Source organism: Equus przewalskii, chromosome 21, assembly GCF_037783145.1.
Source record: "Equus przewalskii isolate Varuska chromosome 21, EquPr2, whole genome shotgun sequence".
Taxonomy (NCBI): Eukaryota; Metazoa; Chordata; class Mammalia; order Perissodactyla; family Equidae; genus Equus; species Equus przewalskii.
The window spans coordinates 17,441,779-17,460,901 of record NC_091851.1 but is presented as its reverse complement, the minus strand read 5'-3'; the positions used below and the strand labels follow the sequence as shown (position 1 = coordinate 17,460,901).

The following is a 19,123-nucleotide window of genomic DNA, read 5'->3' as shown; positions in this document are numbered from 1 at the left end:
GGTGGCTGTGAGTGTATGAGACTCTTTCAAGAAGACAGAGAGATGGGACAATAACCCTCAGTCTCTTTTCTTTGGACCTGCAATTCTGGCAGTTGTGTACAGCTACCTGCACGCAACACAGTAAAATATTGTCATTCTTTCTGTTAATATATCTGTCTACTTTCTATGGTTTTTTAAATGTAGACATTTACATTTAAAAAAATTTTTTCAATATTTTTCCTGTTTCAGTTAGTGTCCACCAAGCGCATTTTCCAACAGGCCTCCTGTAGGAATCGCCCAAACTAGCCATGTGCGAAAAGCTTCGACGGCCGCGCAAATGCCCTCAGTCAACATGGCCGCGACTACCTTCCATTGCCCTTGCCTGCCCTCAGCAAAGATGGTTCCGATGACTTCTTTTCATACCTCGCCTTTCCCATAACAAATATGGCACTTGCGCTTCCGCTTCCGGATTCCGGGGCGCTGCTTTCGCGGGGCGGTGAGTGTAATTGGCAGCTGCCGAGTTTTCTCGGCCAGTTGTCTCTGTCGACTCAGGAGTGCCTTTGGTTTGGAAGTAGGGAGGGCATTTCAGCAACGTATCGGATCGTTGTCTCACAGTTGGGAAGTTATGGAGGCTTCCCCTGGTACATTCCCAATTTCCCGCCCTCATCCCCCTTCCCTTCCCCCACCCCCCCAATATATGGCCTTGGCTGCCTCAGCAGCCTCTGCTTTGGGGAATCCTTGGAATTTGCAGGCAGTATGTCTGAATGAGCTTCGAATCTTTTTCTTCCATTTAAACAGCTCTGGTGAGATATAATTCACATACCATAATATTCATCTATTTAAAATGTAAAACTCAGTGGCTTTTCATATATTCCCAGAATTGTGCATTCATCTCCATAGTCTAGTTATCATCACCCCAAAGAAAAACCCTGTACCCATTAGCAGTCGCTCTCCATTCACCATGACTTCCCAGTCCTAGGCAATTACTGGTTTACTTATCTAGTCTACTAATCTACTATAGATCTGTCAATTTGGACATTTGATATAAATGGAGTCATACAATATGTGGTCTTTCTTGACTGGTGTTAAAAGATAAACTGAGATATATTAAAAATTTTAGGAGTTTATTTTAGCAAAAATCCCTTCGAATCAGGTAGCATCCAGTCTAGTAGACAGAAAGGAGCTCAGAGGCACTGTACAAATGAAAGATTTTTATAGGCAGAAAGGAGCAGGAACAAAGAAGTTATACTAGGCCAAAAATTGGGTTGGTTATTGCGAGGTTACTTTCCTTTAGTGAATAGCAGGGGTCTGTCAGGCGGGTTACCTAACTAGTGCTAATCAGGTGATTGTTGATTGATTGGTTTAAGATTCTGTTTCTGGGAGAGCCCAAACTGTGATTAAGTTAGGTCTCAGTTGTGGGGTTTGGTATAAGCAACTCCATATGGGGCCTGTTGTTTTGTTTTTTAGCACCAGCTTCTTTCAATAAGTATAATGTTTTCAAAGTTTATCCTTGTTGTAGCATGTATTAGAACTTCATTCCTTTATTGCTGAAAAATATTCCGTGTATGTATATATCACATTTTATTCATCCATTCAGCAGTTGATGGACATTTGGATTGTTTCCATTTTTTGTCTATTATGAATAAAGCTGCTATGAGCATTTGTGTAAAGTTTGTGTGGACATATACTTTTATTTCTCTTGAGCATATATGCCTAGGCGTGGATTGCCTGGTCAAAGTGTAACTGTGTTTAACCTTTTGGGTAACTGCCAAACTGTTTTCCAGTGTGCCTGCACCATTTTACATTTTTGAATGTGGATGTCCAGTTGTCTCAGAGTTGAAAAGACTGTCTTTCCTCTGTGCAATTGTCTTGGCACCCTGTGGAAAATCAATTGATCATAAATGTAAGGTTTTACTTCTGGACTCTCAGTTCTATTCCATTGATCTATGTGTCTATCCTTTTGCCAGTACTACAGAGTCTTGATTACTGTGGCTTTGTAGGAAGTTTTGAATTTGGAAAGTATAAGTGTTCTATCTTTTGTTCTTTTTCAACATTGTTTTGGCTACTCTGGGTCCCTCGCATTTCCATATGAATTTTGGAAACAGTTTAGTCGAGTATCTGCAAAAAAAGAAAAGCCAATTGAGATTTTGATAAGAATTACAATGATCTGTAGATCAATATTGCCATCTTAAAAAATTGTCTTCCATTCTGTGAACATAGGATGTGTTTCCATTCCTTTAGATCTTCAGTTTCTTTCAACATTTTTTTTGTAGTTTTCAGTGTCCACGCCCTACACTTTTTTTTTTTTTTTTGCTGAGGACAGTTCGCCCTGAGCTAACATCTGTGCCAGTCTTCCCCTATTTTGTATGTGGGTTGCTGCCACAGCATAGCCACCAACAAGTGGTGTAAGTTCATGTCCAGGAACTAAACCCAGGCCACAGAAGCAGAGCACATTGAACTTAACCTCTAGGCCATGGGGCTGGCCCCCTACACATTTTTTATTAAATGTATTCCTAAGCATTTTATTCTTTTTGATGCTATTATAAATGGCATCATGTTCCTAATTTCAATTTAATTATTTATTGCTAGTGTATATAAATATTTACACAATATTTATAAATACTATTTGTAAATGTGTATAATATATTTATTATTATATAATATACATAAATATTTATTGCTAGTGTAAAATCATTTCTATATGGTTTTACTTATTGATCTTGTATTCTGCAACCTTGTTTAACTTGTTTAATTGTTCTACTGGTTTTTTAAGTGGATTCCTTAGGATTTTCTATACAAAAATCATGTCTTCTGCTAATAGAAATAGTTTTACTTGTCTCTTTCCAATATGGAAGCCTTTTATTTTATTTTCTTGCCTAAATTGTGCTGACTAAAACCTCCAGCACGATGTTGAATCGAAGTGGTTAGAGCAGATGTCATTATCTTGTCCTGATCTTAGGGGGAAAGCCTTCAGTCTTTCACCTCAAATATGATGCTAGCTATAGGTTTTTAAAAAAATGCCCTTTATCAAAGTGAGGAAGTTCCTTTCTATTCCTAGTTTGTTGAGTGTTTTGATTATAAATGAATGTTTGACTTTGTCAAATGCTTGTGTGTGTGTGTTGTTTTTGTCCTTTGTTCTAATATAGCGTATTACATTGATTGATTTTCTGATGTTAAGACCACTTTGCATTCCTGGGATAAGTTCCACTTGGTCATGAAGTATAATCCTTTTTATATGTTGCTGGGTTCAGTTTGCTAGTATTTTGTCAAGGATTTCTGTATTCATAATATTGGTCTGTAGTTTTCTTGTGATGTCTTTTTCTGGTTTTAATGTCAGAATAATACTGGGCTCATAGAGCAAATTGGGAAGTGTTCCCTCCCCTTCCATTTTTTTAGAAGCGTTATCCAAGAGAGGGAAAGACAAGTGCAGTGGGAGGCAGCAGGGCTTTTTGGAGAATCTGAAGGAAAACCACTATGCCTGAAGCATGGAAAGCAAGGGGACCTGATGTTGGGAGATTTGGGCTAGACAGAAATTTCTGGGCAATAATTGATGTCGCAGAGGAGGAAAGAAGAGGAGAGAGCCTTGAGGAAGTCCATTTGGAGATGGAGGGTGAGCAGCAGAGCAGGCAGGAAGGAACAAAGGCAAAAAGATGGGAGGACAAGCAGGAGAGTGACTTCCCGAAAAGCAAAGAAAGAATGTCAGAAGAAGGAGTTTTTAGAAGTTCTATGGTAGGGTGATGGAGCTGGTGGAGCTGAGGAAATGTTTGCAGAGGGAATTGGAGACTGGCCGTGAGGAGGGAAGGTGTTAAAGGTTTTCCTTTTGCTTTTTTTTTTCTTTATTGAGAAATTTTATATTGATGTAATTTTATACCTTCAAAAAATTACGAGACTAGTACAAGAAACTCCCAAATAACATTTTCCATATTCACCAATTGTCTACACTTGCCTCATACATTTACTTTAACATTCTCTCATGTGTGTATATGTTTTATGTATAATGTGTGTGTATACACATATATATATACACACACATTTTTAGTATGTTGCAGACATCATATCCCCCTACCACTAAATATTTGAGTAGCGTTTACAGAGAACAAAGACATTCTCTTACACACCAAGTTTTGTTGAAAAGTGGGAGCAATTTGGGCATATTGAAAAGCCTAAGTGAAGGTCTGGTGGAGCAGAAGCGAGAGAAGCTGAAGGCTTCCAGAAAGGTCCAGAGAGTGGGATCTAAAGCCCAGGTGGAGGGTTTGGCCTTTGCCGCAGGAGCGACAACTCCTCTGTTGTAAGGAGAGGTGAAGAGAGGTGAACCAGTGTGCAGATGTGGGAGCCTTTGCTATGTTTGATAGGGGAGTTGAAGTTGTTTCTCTCTGCTGGATTCTGTTTCCTTTGTCCATTAGCAAGTGAGATGATGTGTTGGAAAGAGGAAGGTGTGTGAGTGATGGGGTGGGTCTGAGTTGAAGAAGAGTGGATAAAACATGAAAGAGTCAAGGGGAGGGGGAGAGGGAGTTATGATATAGACATCTCAGGATTCATTTGGTCAGATAGCCCATTCTAGGCTGGTGCTCATTCATTTAGAGTGAAACAGTTTGCTCTGTTATGTGACTCTCATGTCCAGCACATGGAGAGTAGATAGATAGTTGAGTTCATCCAGGCTGGGGTTTTGCCAAAGGGGTGTGATAAAAAGACAGAATGGGCAGGGAAGGGTATTAACAAGATTGTGAACTAGGTAGGGATGAACGAAGCAAGATGGCTACCAGATGGGAAATAGAGAGGCACATGTACTGGAGGTAGGCTGGGAAGATAGGAGCCTGTAATGTGTTTTTTATTTCTTACTATTTTACTTATTGGAGCTTGACATTATCGAGCATGGATCCTGGAGTAAGTATTTTATTTGCATTAATTTCATATAATTCCTATGACAACCCTGTGAGGTAAGTACTGTTATCAAGCCATTTTTATAGATGAGGAAACTGAGGTTAAGTGACTTGCCCAAGGTGACACAACTAAAAAGTGATAGCAGGGGTTCAAACCTGGGTCTCTCCAACTCCAGAGACCCTGCACCTCTCCAGACATTTCTGTCGAGCTTCCTGGCTGTGTTCCCTGCTTCGTGGTTAACCTCCTCTGCCTCATGCTTCATTTGCCTAACAGAGTGAGTGTTTGAAAAGGCAAACTGATCTTATCACACCCCAGCTCAGGAGGTTTCATTACATTAAAATTTAAATGGAAATATGTATAAAAATAAGATAAATTGATAGATGGGTAGAGAGTTGGATAGATGGTTATCTGATAAAATCATAGTAAAATGTTAATTATGAAATCTAGGCAGTAGCTATATGGATGTTTATTATATAATTCTTTCCACTTTTCTTTTCTTTTCATTTTTTTTGGTGAGGAAGATTCATCCTGAGTTAACATCTGTGCGTCTCCCTCTACTTTTTGTATGTGGGATGCCTCCACAGCATGGCTGATGAGTGGAGCAGGTCCATGCCCAGGATCCAAACCTCTGAACTCGGGCAGCTGAAGTGGAGAACTTTAGCCACTCAGCCACGGGGCCGGCCCTCCACTTTTCTTTATGTTTGAAATTTTTCATGTAAAATATTGGAAGGAAAGAGATTTAATTGAAAAAAAGTAAATGAAGTTAAACTACTTCTTTGACATGGACCCTGAGTGCTTGTATGTGTAGGTCTGTAAGACTGTGGGGTAGAGGAATGGCTGCTTCTCTTGGTACGCAGGTGTCTATGTACTTAGAGACTTGTGCCTGCAACCCCAGGGCATCCTGTACTCTCCGGTTTTGGAAAACAATCTTTAGATTGTGTCATTAAACCAGTTCTGGAGAAGGAAGTTGAACCACATATCAAAAGTTTTGGGGCAAGGGATAACGTTTGCATTCCACTTGCCAGCCAAGGTGGTTTCAGACCATGAGAAGGGTCTCATCTGTCCCTAGTACTCGCTTTCTCCTGTACACACTTGCTGGATCCCAAATAATGTGTTTCACACGCACAGATACTTATTTTATAATATAAAGGAATCTGCCTTTCAGTAGGCATTTTTTCCCTTTTAGGTCGAATGCCTGGTTTGGAATGGATTTGTCACTTAATAGTGATCCTAAAAGAAGGGACAGATAGCAGATCAATGTGCTATTTGTTTTCAAAAAGGATTCCTTTCATTTTGGATCACTAAGGACACCCTTGATTGATGGTTGATTTCAAGGCACCTTTCCAGGCAGGCAGGATATGCCAATGTCATTCGCTGACCTGTGTGTTCCCTTCCAGAAGCCTCCGAGCAGTGTGTGGTAACAGGATGGGAGGAGGAACAGCAGATGCCTGTGGCGGAGGTGGTTGCTGAAACCCCAGGCTTGGTTGTCTAATATAGCATGTGTGAAAAGACAGGATGTTCTTGCTTCTTTGGGAACCTTGATCACTCCACTCCTTTCAGAAGCAATCATCTGACATCTTGGCTGACTCTGAGCAAATGGCCGCAAGAGCGTGTGACTGGGTGTCCTCAAACAAGAAGGATCTCACCAGGCCTCTCTGTTGATTTGTTTTTATACACTTCCTGTCTTTGCCTGATCAGGTAGTTTGGGCGGCAGCATGGAGGCTGTGCAGATGCGGGAGGCTGGGAAGTCTTGGAGCTGGGTTCGTCCCAGCTTGGTACTTTCTAGATGGCTTTCCTTGGGCAAGTTACGCTACGTCTCTGTGTCTGAGGCTGACTGTCTGACTGTAAATGAGGGTAATAGTAGGATTCCCTGCCTCCTAGGGCTGTTGCAGATGAAGCTCTTAGCACAAGGCCTGGCGTCCAACAAGCACTCAATAAATGTTAATTACTCTTATTATTATACTGATCATTTTATTCTGAAATTCCCTCTTTCATTCAAACATACGTCTTTGAGATCTTTCAAGTTCTGATTGTCATTTTAACAGCTAGAAGTATGCCATAATTTGAAATACTGCCTCCTTCCAAACCTATTCCTTCTTCTGTCTTTTCTAACAGTTAGTAATACAACCAACCGCTGAAGCTGCCGCTCCTCGACTCTCAGTTCCTCTTTAACCCCTTTGTCTATTCACTTAAGTTCTACTCTCATTTCCCTCCTAAGTATGTTCTTAATCTGCCCCCTACTTTTGACCCATAGTGCCATGCCCTCATTCACAAGCTCTTCCTCTCTCACCTGGACCACTGCAGTGAATGAATTCCTGTTGCTTCTGAGATTGCCTGCCACCAGGCTCAGGCCCTACAAACCTACATGCTATCCAGCTGCCAAATCTGAAGATCTGACCATGTAACTCCTCTGCATGGTGTGTGGTGGCCCATGGCACACATGACATGTGGCGTTGGCTATAATAAGATTTATTGATGACAACACCTTATGAAGCAGAGAGTAGCAGAGGGTCCAGGGTCTCCCCAGGTCCACAGTTATTTTGTAGAGAGGTGGGCAGGGCTGGGTGCATTGCAGAGAGCCCTCTGGTAGAGAACTTAGGCCCCACAGGTAGACATAGACCCAGGAGGGGTGAGGAACGCCCCTGCTTTTTAACAGGAAATGTCCAAACCCTGAACCCAGTAAGCCACGTCGCAGTCTCCAGAGCTCAGCTAGAGAGTTTGTGTATCAAGTTGCTGATAGCAGCCAGGCCCTGCTGTCCTTCCCAGAGCTTGCGCCGGAAGAGGAGAGGGCCCCACGGCCATCCAGCCAAGACTCCAGGGTTTGTCCCTCCCCACTTACCCAGTGTGTGACAGTTCCTTGGCTCTCACTTCAAACTCCTGACACCCCATGCCACTTGTGGTTGCCCAAACTGGTTCTTCTGGTCTTCATGCTGGCCCTGGGCCATGGCCTGGCCTGCCCCGTGCTTGGGGATAACCTCCTCCAGAAAGCCCACTGCCCCTGTCTGGGCTCCTTGCTGCCTTGTCATTGTGTTAACAGGATAGGTCTCTGTGTTTGGATCACCCCAAACGGTGAGCAATGTCGGGGAAGGGTCTCTCATGTTCACCTTTGTATCCCCAGCGCCTGGCATGGGGCCTGGCATGTTACATAACTGACTGAGTGCGTGTTTGAGTATGCAAGGAGGACAATGCAAATCACCTGTCATCTCACTACCCACATAACCCCTGAAATTGATTTTGGGATCTAGCCTTCCAGACTGGTTTTTTCTAGCTATAGATCCATCTATTTCACGTACACACACATCCCACACATGTTTTATTTTATGAAATGTGGATCAAACTCGACTTATGATTTTAAAATATTTTTCTATTTAATATTGTCATGAATAGATTCCTTTCTCATTGAATATTCTTGTAGCCCTGGAATTCTAATGCTGCATTTTTCATCGAGTGGGAGTTCTATGATTGAACCTTTCTCGTGTCAGACATGTAGCTTTTTTTTGAGGAAGACTGGCCCTGAGCTAACATCTGTGCCCATCTTCCTCTGCTTTATATGTGGCTTGACAAGCAGTGCATAGGTCCACACCCAGGATCCAAACTGGCGAACTCTGGGCCGCCAAAGCAGAACGTGTGAACTTACCCGCTGCGCCGCTGGGCTGGCTCCCCTCCCCCGCCCCGCCGATGTGGAGCTTTTTTCCCAGCTGAAATCAGTAATGGTTTCTTTCTGTGCTGAGAGTATTTGTTTCTCATGATAAAGAAACACAGTAAACAAATACTAGTTCTGAAGGAAGGACAAGGAAGACCGACAATAACAGGGGAAGGGAAATGATTGTTTCTACTGTTTGGTCCTTAAGATGCTGGGACTTCAGTCTTTCAAGTGGTGACTCTGATGGAGGCTCCTCTTAGGCAGAGCCTCTTGTATTGAATTGTTTTTTTTTTTTTTCCTGTGGCAGGACTATGGCGGCCGGGGAAGCCACTCCAGGCAGCCTGTCAGAGGAGAGCAGTGCTTTGGACCTGCCGTCAGCTTGCGACTTAAGAGATTACGTGCTGCAGAGACCTGGCCAAGAGCCCAACAGCGAGGCTTTTAGTTCTGTGGAAGCCCTTTCTACTCCTTGCTCTTCTGATGTGGATCCAGGTAAGAAGCCAAGTTTAAAACTAACTAATATTAAAAAAAATCCCCTAACATAGACAGGTATGTGATAGTTTGTTTCTCTTTCTTCTAATGGCAGACCTCTAAGGAGTGATTCATTGTCTCGGGTAGACAAACGTCTTATTTACAGTGTGGGGAGAGACATCAAAGGACAGCTTCGCTGGTGTGACCACAACAAGGAGCTGTTTCCTGGAGGCCTTTTTTGTCTGAGTCCCTTTCTGATCTCCATCCAAATGCATTCAGAGACAGGGAAACGATTGGTTCAGCAGGGAGAGAGTGGAATTGGTATGTTTTGTGTTTTTAAAACTTGGGAAAATAACCATGTGGGCCTGTTATGTGTTACAGGTAATAGTAATAGGGACTTTAGTATTCCTCTTGTGAGGTACACTCTGCATTCAGGTAGCAGCTTTTCTACAAGTTTCCCTGACTGAGTTGCCAAACAGTCTATTATTTGAGCTTAATGATAACTCCTTGACATGGTTAGTGACCGTCTCTGGTTCTAAAGCCCACCTATTCCCTGTCATTGTCCAGTCCAGACCTAGAGGTCCACGGACCTGACTCACAGCTCTCCCACTTACTGGTTGTGTGACTCGGGGCTTGTCTCTTAACCTCTCTGAGCTCCAGAATCGTCTACAAAGTGATGATCGGAATGCTTGCCTCATGGAGTTAGAGTTAACTCAGGGAACAATGTAAAGTACCTGTTGTGGTGTTTGCCAAACATGGGCGCTCAGCCAGTTATTTTTGTGCGTATTATTTGTGTTGTTGTATTTGTGTTGTTTTTATTACTAATATTAAAAAATCCAAATATGTATTTTTTAAATTAATTATTTTTTTTGAGGAAGATTAGCCCTGAGCTATCATCCATGCCCATCTTCCTCTACTTTATATGTGGGACGCCTACTACAGCATGGCTTTTGCCAAGTGGTGCCATGTCTGCACCTGGGATCCGAACTGGTGAACCCTGGGCCAGCGAGAAGCGGAATGTGCGAACTTAACTGCTGCATCACTGGGCCGGCCCCCAAATATGTATTTTTAGAGAACTCAAGTACTAAGAAATGTAGGCCTTAATGATGATGAATGCAGTGTTGGCAGTAAGTAGGATGTGTCCCAGTCATTGTCTTTGGGAATTCTATGAAACAAAATACTTCTAAATGCCCTTATGATTCTGTTCTCATTTTCAGGACACAGAGTAATCAGATCAGTCAACCTCCTGTTTAATTTAGTTCCTGACCAAGAATTAGATCCTTCTTTATCCTTTTCCTTTCTAGACTCAAAATCTTAGTTTGTTTAACCTTCCCTCTTCCCCCTCCTGTCCTGCTGCCTCTGCATTACTTTCCACCCCTCAGACTGATTTGGGTCCTTGTCTCTGGTTATCGCAGCATTTGCTGGAACAAGCGAATGGGTGAACAGGACTTTAGAAGTGTCAGCCTGTTGAAATACTTCAGGGCGATGGTTCTGTTCTTCCAGAGAATTCAGTGTGGACTCAGTTTTTATTTTTTCTTGCCTATTGGGTGAATAGTCCATAGGACAGCAACTGTCATTAATTTGAATTGAGTTGACAGTTGTAAAAACAAGAAGCAAGTTGAAATATTTATGTTGGAGTATTTGTTAAAAATCTAGAGATTTCATGCAAAAAAAGTTCTTTTGGAAAGCCTTATAAATATCTCAACATGAGAAGGAGCACTCAAATGCTAAGACAACCATTTTGCATGGTGTTGGCAGTGTTGCTGCTGGGCCAGACTGTGGTTTGAATTCTGATTCTGCTTCTTTTAGTGGTTTGACCTTGGGCGAGTCACTTCGCCTCTCTGCGTTGGTTTTCTCATTTGTAGAATGGAGATAGTAACACCCACCTTGTTGTGGGGGAGTGATAACGAGGATGAATGTGTCTGAGGCACGGTGCCTCGCACATGGTTGGCTCTTGGAAATCCACCTCTTCATGGGTCGGTCCACCTGGGCCACTCAACACACCAACGCACTGACCAGGCTGCCTTTAAATTCACGAGCTCCCCCCTCTAGTGAACCCTTCGTGCTGCCCATCCATCGCACAGCATTTTCCTAGTGCCTTCACTCTGCCTCCCTCCTGGATGACTGTGTTGTATCTTCTCTCTTTGCAAAGCTCCATTACCTCCTTGGCAACCTCTGTCTCAGCTGATAATCTTGTCTCCTCTTCCATCAAGAAAACAAAAACAATCAGAAGAGAATGATGACACACTCACACTCCACATCCATCAGCTTCCTTCCCTCCTGGTTCCTTCACTCCCGCGCCACATCCCGTCTGCTCTCCCCTACTCGAGGTCATCACTCTGGCAATCTCCTGCATCATTGATTCCGCCTCTATTGGCCATTCTCATGATTGTACAAACACACTGTAATATCTCCCATCTTGAAAAAATGCCCACCCTGGACCCCAAATCCCCCTCTAGTTACAGTCTCATTTCTCTGTTTTCTTCTGCAGAATCATCCACACCTCCTGTCTCCAATTCCTTTCCTCCAAGTTCCTCCTAAAACCCTCCAACCTGGCTTCTATCTCCATCACTCCATGGAAATAGCTGTTGTCAAGATCACTGATCACCTCCACATTGTTAAATCCAGTGGTCACATCTTAAGCCTTATCCTTCTTGGTCCATCGGCAGCATTTACACAGTTGAATTTCTCCCTGAATTTTTTCTTCACTGGGCTTTCTGGGAAATAGCCTCTCTTGGTTCTCTTCTCACTTTACTGTCTATTTGTTCTCAGTCTCCTTTGCTGGTTCCTTCTGGCCTCTCTAGCTTTTTAATGTTGGAGAGCCCCAGGGCTGAGTCATCACATCTCTTCTCTGTTATCACTCGCTTCCTAAGTGATCACATCCAGTGTTGGAGCCTTAAATGCCCTCAGTATCCCGTTCAGTCCCAAATTTCTCTCTCCAGCTTGGCTCTCTAGCTTGACATTTAGAGCATCTGTGTACTTGACGCCATCACTTATATTTCTATTGGACTTCTTAAATTTCATATATCCTAAACCAAAGTCCTAATTCTTCTACCCCTCCCCAGTCCCTCCCCTTCATAAACACACATATACCTGTTCTTTGAGGCTTTCTCGTCTCAAAAAATGTTTCCATCCTTCTGTTCACTTCAGCAAAAACCTAGGTGTTATCCTCAACTTCTCTCTTTCTCTTAAACCCCACATCCAGTCCATCAGCAAATCCTGTCAACTCTACCTTCAGAATAAGTCTAGAACCTAAACAGTTTCTGCCATCTCCACTGCCACCACCCTGGGCTAACCCACTATCATCTGTCTTCTGGATTATTGTTACAGTGTCCTAACTAGTTTTTTCAACATCAGCCCTTATCCTCCTACAATCCCTTCTCACCACAGCCACGAGAAGGATTCTTTTAAAATATAAACCAGATCATGTTCTTCGTGCAAAACTCCTATGACTTCTCATCTGACTCAGAGCAAAAGCCAAAGTCCTTACCTGGCACCCATGCCCTCTGGGCTCTGGGCCTGCTGTCTCTCTGACCTCATCTCCTACCGTTCTCCCTGCCCCCACTGGACTGGGCCTTTCCCACACCAGGCGTGGGCCTCTACCCTAGATCCTCACCCTTAAAGGTTCGCCTTGCCTCCTTTGTCTAAGAGCCAGCTCCTGCTAACACTGCCTCGTATCCTTCCCAGAGTTATTCTTCTCCACAGCACTGCTGCATCAGGCACTCTGTGTATTTGATTTATTTATTTGTCTTCCCCCACTGGAATATAAATTCCAGGAGAGCAGGTACTCAATAAATACTTGTATGACGAATGAATGAGTGAATGTTAACTTCTTTTATTATGTCATTAAGAGACATGCCTGTATGGATTTAGGGCTGAAATTGATAGCAACATAGAACATCTCCATTTTCCTCCTCCTTCCCCATGCACACACACAGCTTAAGGCTGCTTATGGATAACTGGAAAGTTCCCTGTTTAAGGAGTAGAAGCCTAAATTTAGCCCCATAGCATGATCAGTGTTGGAAGAGGAGACTGGCAGATTTCCTCTGCCTCCTCTGTCACCATGTGTAACTGATAGAGACATGGCGGAACTGTCAGCCATTGAACGTGTGCAGAGTCAGTTGTAAACTGCTGTTCAGTGGCATAAACTCTGGGTCATTTCTGTCAAAATAGAACACAAGAGGTGTGTAATGTGCGCCCCACACACAGGTGAGTCACTCCTGTGTCCTTCGGAGCCCAAGTTCTTCTCACTTTCTTTTCTTCTCTCTGCTTGGGCCTGTGCCCTATCCCTGGGTGCCCAGGTCCTTCATGTGTCACGCATCAAGATCCCTCCAGAAACAATTTGAAACTTACTCAGACTAAAATATAAATGACTGATTGTAGCTTCAAATGTTAACTTTTCCAGGAAGGTCTTCGTTTAAGAATACGTAGCCTTGCGGCTGGCCCCGTGGCCGAGTGGTTAAGTTCGCATGCTCCGCTGCAGGCGGACCAGTGTTTCGTTGGTTCGAATCCTGGGCGCAGACATGGCACTGCTCATCAAACCACGCTGAGGCAGCGTCCCACATGCCACAACTAGAACGACCCACAACGAAGAATATACAACTATGTACCGGGGGGCTTTGGGGAGAAAAAGGAAAAAAAAAAAAAAAATCTTTAAAAAAAAAAAAAAAAAAGAATATGTAGCCTTAACCTAAAAGAGTGGTTTAATTTCAGGAATCAAGAGCAGGTAGAAGAGAGATTTGGGGGAGGTGCCTCCGTGATGTCCCTCAAAGGCATCCTGTCTCTGTTACCCACCCCGACACATCCTGACACTCTCCTCTCCACCCCGGCCCCCACTTGGCCTTTCCAGATGGAGCCATCCCTCAGTGTCCAGCCTCCTCTCCCATTTCTTCTCTCTGGCCATGTCTGATTGTCCTCCGCAACACGTGTTTAAAACACTCACATTGATTTGCACATGCTACCCCAAAGAGGGTTTGGTGTGTGGCCATTTTTCTCCGCATAGCTAGATGCGGGAATGTCTTAGAATACATTAGTAATGATCACTCCTATTTATGGAGGGCTGGCTGCCTGTCAGGTTTGGTGGTGTTGGGCTCCATGATAAGTGTTTCCACTTTTACAAACATTGCCACTTTTAATTCTTACCAAAACCTGAGAAGTGGGAATCAGCCCTCTTTTATCAGTGAGAAAATGGAGGCTTGGAGAAGTTAGGAAGCTTACCCAGTGTCACTTAATAAATGGCAGAGCAGGGCTGAATCCAAAGGCAGTGTTTTAAATCATATTTTTATTGGAAAAAAATTACTTTTCCTTACCTGGAAAATAGCCAAGTGGATGATACCGGTGAGACAAGCAACTGCTGGAAATAAATTTCAGCAAGTTTGTTAGCTTGATAGAGCAAACAACTCAGTTTGGGAGGGTGTAATTTTAGGAAGGATATATATTAAGTTTTTGATACTATTTTATTCAGGCTTAAATATTTAAAAACATTTATTTTGCTGGACACTCTGTCATTCTATGGTACTTTTGTATGTTGTGGCATTTATTACTCGTAATACTCATTATGACTATTTTAAAAATGAACCAGGGTCCAGCCTGGTGGCATAGTGGTTAAGTTTGTGCTCTCTGCTTCAGAGGCCCAGGGTTCACAGGCCCGGATCCTGGGCACAGACCTATATACCATTCATCAAGCCATGCTGTGGCAGCATCCCATATACAAAATAGAGGAAGATTGGCACAGATGTTAGCTCAGCAATAATATTCCTCAAGCAAAAAGAGGAAGATTGGCAGCAGATGTTAGCTCAGGGCCAGTCTTCCTCACATACACACACACAAAACATGAATCAGATCCCCCAGAACTTCCCAAGAACTAAGTGAAATGATAACCTCCAGCCATGATGGGAGCAAGGATTACACTGGGATCAAGTGGAGGACAGCCCTCCTGTTTTTTTAATAGCCCTGTATCTGATAGTTTATGTAAGCGCAAGTAAATCGCTCAGGTGTATCCACCACAAAGGGAACTTCGTTCTGATATCATTAGGAGGGATTTACACAGCACGGAAGGCTATTTCTTTTCTTCTAAACCTTCCAGAGCTGCCTTTTGTGGGAAAGAGATTTTCTACAAAGTAAATTTACGAAAGGTTGTCACTGGCAGTCTGACCATTACTGAGCATCCAACTTGACGTGGCCCACCCTACGCTCTGAGGGAAGTCCCTGCCCCATCTGCCCAGCCTGATTTGCTCTGGTCTGACCATCTTCCACCTCGGAGTTCTCAAAGCTGTCCAGGAGCTCGAGTTTTTCATTTTCTACTTATGAGTTATGTCGCTTCCTTCCATTCGCTGCACGTTTGTAGTTGGCTGTCGTTATGGGGTCTCTCCCCACAGCCCTGCAGCAGACTTCCCCTGCATTTTAATCTAGTTCTGATAACTCTGGATCTGTTGTTTGCTCAGAGACACAGTCTGCCGTTACATTGATCTCTGTTGGTGTTCTGATGGCTACCGTTCTATCTCAGTTCCTTAACACATCCAGTTCCCAAGGCAACTTGTGTTCTTGGTTTGCTTGTTTGCTTGGGTGTTGTTAGGAATTGATCTCCGAGGGATTGGTGAATTACAATCAAAGGTTTCCAGTTGGATAGTCATCCAGGGTAACTCGGCATTAGACTGTACCCACCCTCGTACTCACTCACTGTTGGCTGCACTCATGTAGCTTGTGCTTGGCTCAAAATACAGTTGACTATTTCAAGAACTGGCAGAGTATGGCAGGTTGCTTACAGTGGAATGGAGGTCTAAGCGTGAACCTAGGACCTGGCTTCCCCAGCTGCTGGGTGAAATAAGAGCCACGACCTAACCATTAGGATTCAGTCAAATGACCCCAGTGTTAAAACCTCCAGTCAAAATCCAGACACATAATTGGCAGGGGAAGGGGGCGCCAAGTGGTGGCATGGAATAACCAATGGATGATACCCCTGCCCTGCAACAGGTAATGCAGAGAGAGTGCTCAGAAATCCAGGCTGGGGCAGGCAGTGTGCAGCTGGCTTATCAGTGGGTGGCAAGGTCCCAGCTTCAAGGTTGCAGTCAGCATCACAGTTCTAATCCTGGAAGAGTGGCAGGCAAGATTGTCTCTTGGCAGTCTGTTTTAGGCAGGGACTACTGCAAAAGCCAGGTTACAAGGACATGGACCCAGGCTTAAGCCTAACTTTTGTAAAGGATTCCCCATTTCACTTTGCAGCTGCCTCTGGCTCGGAGCCTATCACTGACCTGCTCTGCCCAGCCAGGCTTTTTGAAGGACTTGTTGTGCCTCATTCTCGGGCACATGACCTCTGCCCCCATTACTCACTTGACTAAGCCTGTCCTGGTTCAGATGCGAGTGAGTGTCCCCAGGGGCTAAACCTAGTGGACACTTCTCTCCCTTATCTTATATGTGCAACAGCCTTATCACTGTTCATGCCCTGGAGGAGGATATTAGTGCCTAGGGACATGAGACTTAAGAGCACTTCCCAAGAAACGAATGGGTTGATAAGAATCTGAGAGTATTAGTCAGAAAAACCTCAAAGCCTTGGTCATTTCAGTCTGGGTACCCAAAAGCAGATGAGGCTGGGCTATATCTGTCTAAATAAACAGAGTTCATCTGTCCTGAAGTGACCGACTAGCCACTTCTCATGAAGTGCTGGTGGAGCAAACAACTTGTCACCTAAGCCAGGCACAGCATTACGAAACTCCCTCCCTCTGCTCTTCCTGGTCGGATCAGGCAGAAGACGCACACTGCCACAAAGGTCTTCCCGAAACACCGTTTCCACCACTTTCTCTGTTTCTGTCCCTTTGAGATGTCATCGTACGCTTCCGCTTTCCTGCCAACGCCAGTCAACGCTCCCGTGCCTCATTTTCAGGACTGTGCAATCTGATGTTCAGGGTATTTGTTCAAAATATTTAACAACCAATTCAGCAGTATTGCAATATTTTACCAACTGGCAAGGCTGTACAGGTGCATGCCAGCTGAATACAGGCCCCTGCTGGTGTCTAACTATTCATTAACACGGGCCTGCCACTCCTGTTGAGCCTGCTTTTGTGCTGAGTCAGGCCATAATGCCTCAGCTGCATTGTTCCCCTTCTTGAAACGTGCTCCCTCCTCCCTGGTCAACTCCAATCCACTCCAGAAACTGCTGAATTGAATCCATCAATTAATCCCGAGTACAGCTTGTTGATGGATAGCAACAATTTGTTGTTAGATACTTGTTTCCTTTCTCCTTTGTTACTGGGCTCAAGGAAAGCATAGTGTAAGCAGAATGGAAGCGCCCCGTGAAGTGGCAAATGGTGTTGGTTAAACCTCTCAATGGCAAAGTCACAAAGGTTTGCTGGAGGCGCAGTCCTGTGTGCACTGCTATGGCTTGATAAACTCTGGGTAGCTTGTGTGGCACAGCTCATTAGCCACCTTTGTCCTGCAGAGCCCCCGAGATGCATTCTAAGGCCAGACAGAGAGTTTCTCTAAAGGTGTTGCTTAGACGTTACAATATGGAGGTGGGAAACCTCAGCCCTGTCCTCAAACTTGAACTTCTCGGTGCAGTTGTTGGGGAAATTGGTTGAATGTGTACAGCAAGTTGGGTGTTAAACACAATAAGTCTTTGATGATTAAAGGCCCTAGCTTACAGGCAGCCCTAAGTTTAAAGTAAATAGTAGCTTAATACTCCCTATTCTTTTGGAGTCTGTCAACATCCCAGTTTCAAAGGCCTGCATATAACCTGTGTATTTAGGCTTTTCATCCAAGGAATTTAATATTTAAGAGTAGATAAATATGTCTTTTTTTCTTTCTGTGATTCATATAGTATCTATTTGTAATTGTAGAAAATTTTATTTCCATAAGAAATTATAAGCTGTTAAATCCAAAATCTCAAAATAGAATTCTATAATAATTATAGAATTCTTTACGTGTTGTTAAATAGGATTCAGGGTATATTTTAGACGTGTAAATGATGTTTAAGACATTTTCTTTATAGATGCATTGAGTGATATCCAACCTAGTAGCTAATGACCTAGCACCTTCTAAACTGGACCTAAGACACAGTGAGGAAGGGAAAGAAGGAGATTGATGAACCAGTTCTCTGACAAATCGTAGAACAAAATCTAGAACTTCATATCACGTATTCAACTTGATGGGTTTTATTTGGAAAGTTTGAGTATTCTGCATGGCAATGTATCTCTGCATTTGTTACCACTTCCGGGATTGAGTTCTGTAGATTCAGCCACCTAGACTCAATTTTCAGGTCCAGAACAGGATTTTGAACTCTTTGCTTGCCAGTGTGGGAAGGCAGCAACGTGTCCTAATTGTGTGGCCCAAGCAGTGAAGGATAAAACATGAGTGTGTATGACTAAGGCCCATAGAGTTAGAGAATGTTACAGCCTCTGGGCCTGTGGTTTTCAAACTGTGCTCCAGGCAGCCCTTTAGGAGCTACAAGGTCAAGATGGGGAGGAGGTAGTGAGCTTACAGGGACCCTGGACTCACTCTCCGCTCTTGCTCATCTGTATCAGCTTATTTACCTTGTGGGCTTCCAGATAAGCATTCATTGGAAGAAAGGATTTCAGGGCCCAAAAACGGTTTGAAAACCACCAAGCTCACCTAGTTGTCTCATTTTCTACAAGGGGAAGTTGAACCGCAGCATAATGAAGGAAATCACCCAAAGTCACATAGACACTTGGCAACTCCTATTTCCTTGGTGGCCGTCTGTACAGACAACTTCTAACTGTGACTTTTCTCTCCCTTTTTAAAAAAATAACAAAATACAATTCTCTATTTTAGACTGCTAAAGTGTAGATAACTTTAAATGGCCATTAGAGATGGCAGTAGTTTAAGAGTAGAATTATAAAGGCTCAAGAATGTTATTTGCCATCTGTGTCATCTCTCATTGCTCCTCGCTTTGGAGTTCCAAGGACACTTGCTCTGGAAGAAGAGACTTGTTTACCTCTGTGTACTCTGCCTGCAGTTGCTGCTTTGAAAAGATATCCCAACTGAGTTGAAAAACAGGCTGTGTTCCTGTCTGGAGCCACACCTACAGCCTTTATCTTTTCAGCCCAGCTGCACAGCCGTGACCCCAGAGCTCTCTCAAGGCCTTCTCCAACTGGACATTCACTCATGACTCATTGCTCAGCTGTGTCTTCTTAAAGTATG

The 19,123-nt window shown here is 43.6% G+C and overlaps 1 protein-coding gene across 14 annotated transcripts in view; it reads left to right on the top strand.

Moving 5' to 3' along the window:
* The first annotated feature begins 377 nt into the window (after positions 1–377).
* SHLD1 (shieldin complex subunit 1) overlaps positions 378–19,123 on the top strand; it is an 85,754-nt gene continuing 67,008 nt past the window's right edge. For 7 of the 14 annotated variants that reach the window (XR_011530732.1, XR_011530731.1, XR_011530733.1 and 4 more), the window contains exons 1-2: positions 378–475; positions 8,811–8,992. Coding sequence is in view for 8 of the 14 variants with exons in the window: in XM_008539064.2 (XP_008537286.1) it covers positions 8,815–8,992 (178 nt within the window). In the remaining 6 variants the exon portion in view is untranslated. Of the gene's footprint in view, positions 476–525; positions 621–682; positions 783–8,450; positions 8,568–8,810; positions 8,993–9,086; positions 9,293–19,123 lie in introns of those variants that run through there. The other 7 variants (XR_011530736.1, XR_011530734.1, XR_011530735.1 and 4 more) reach the window with 5 other exon arrangements.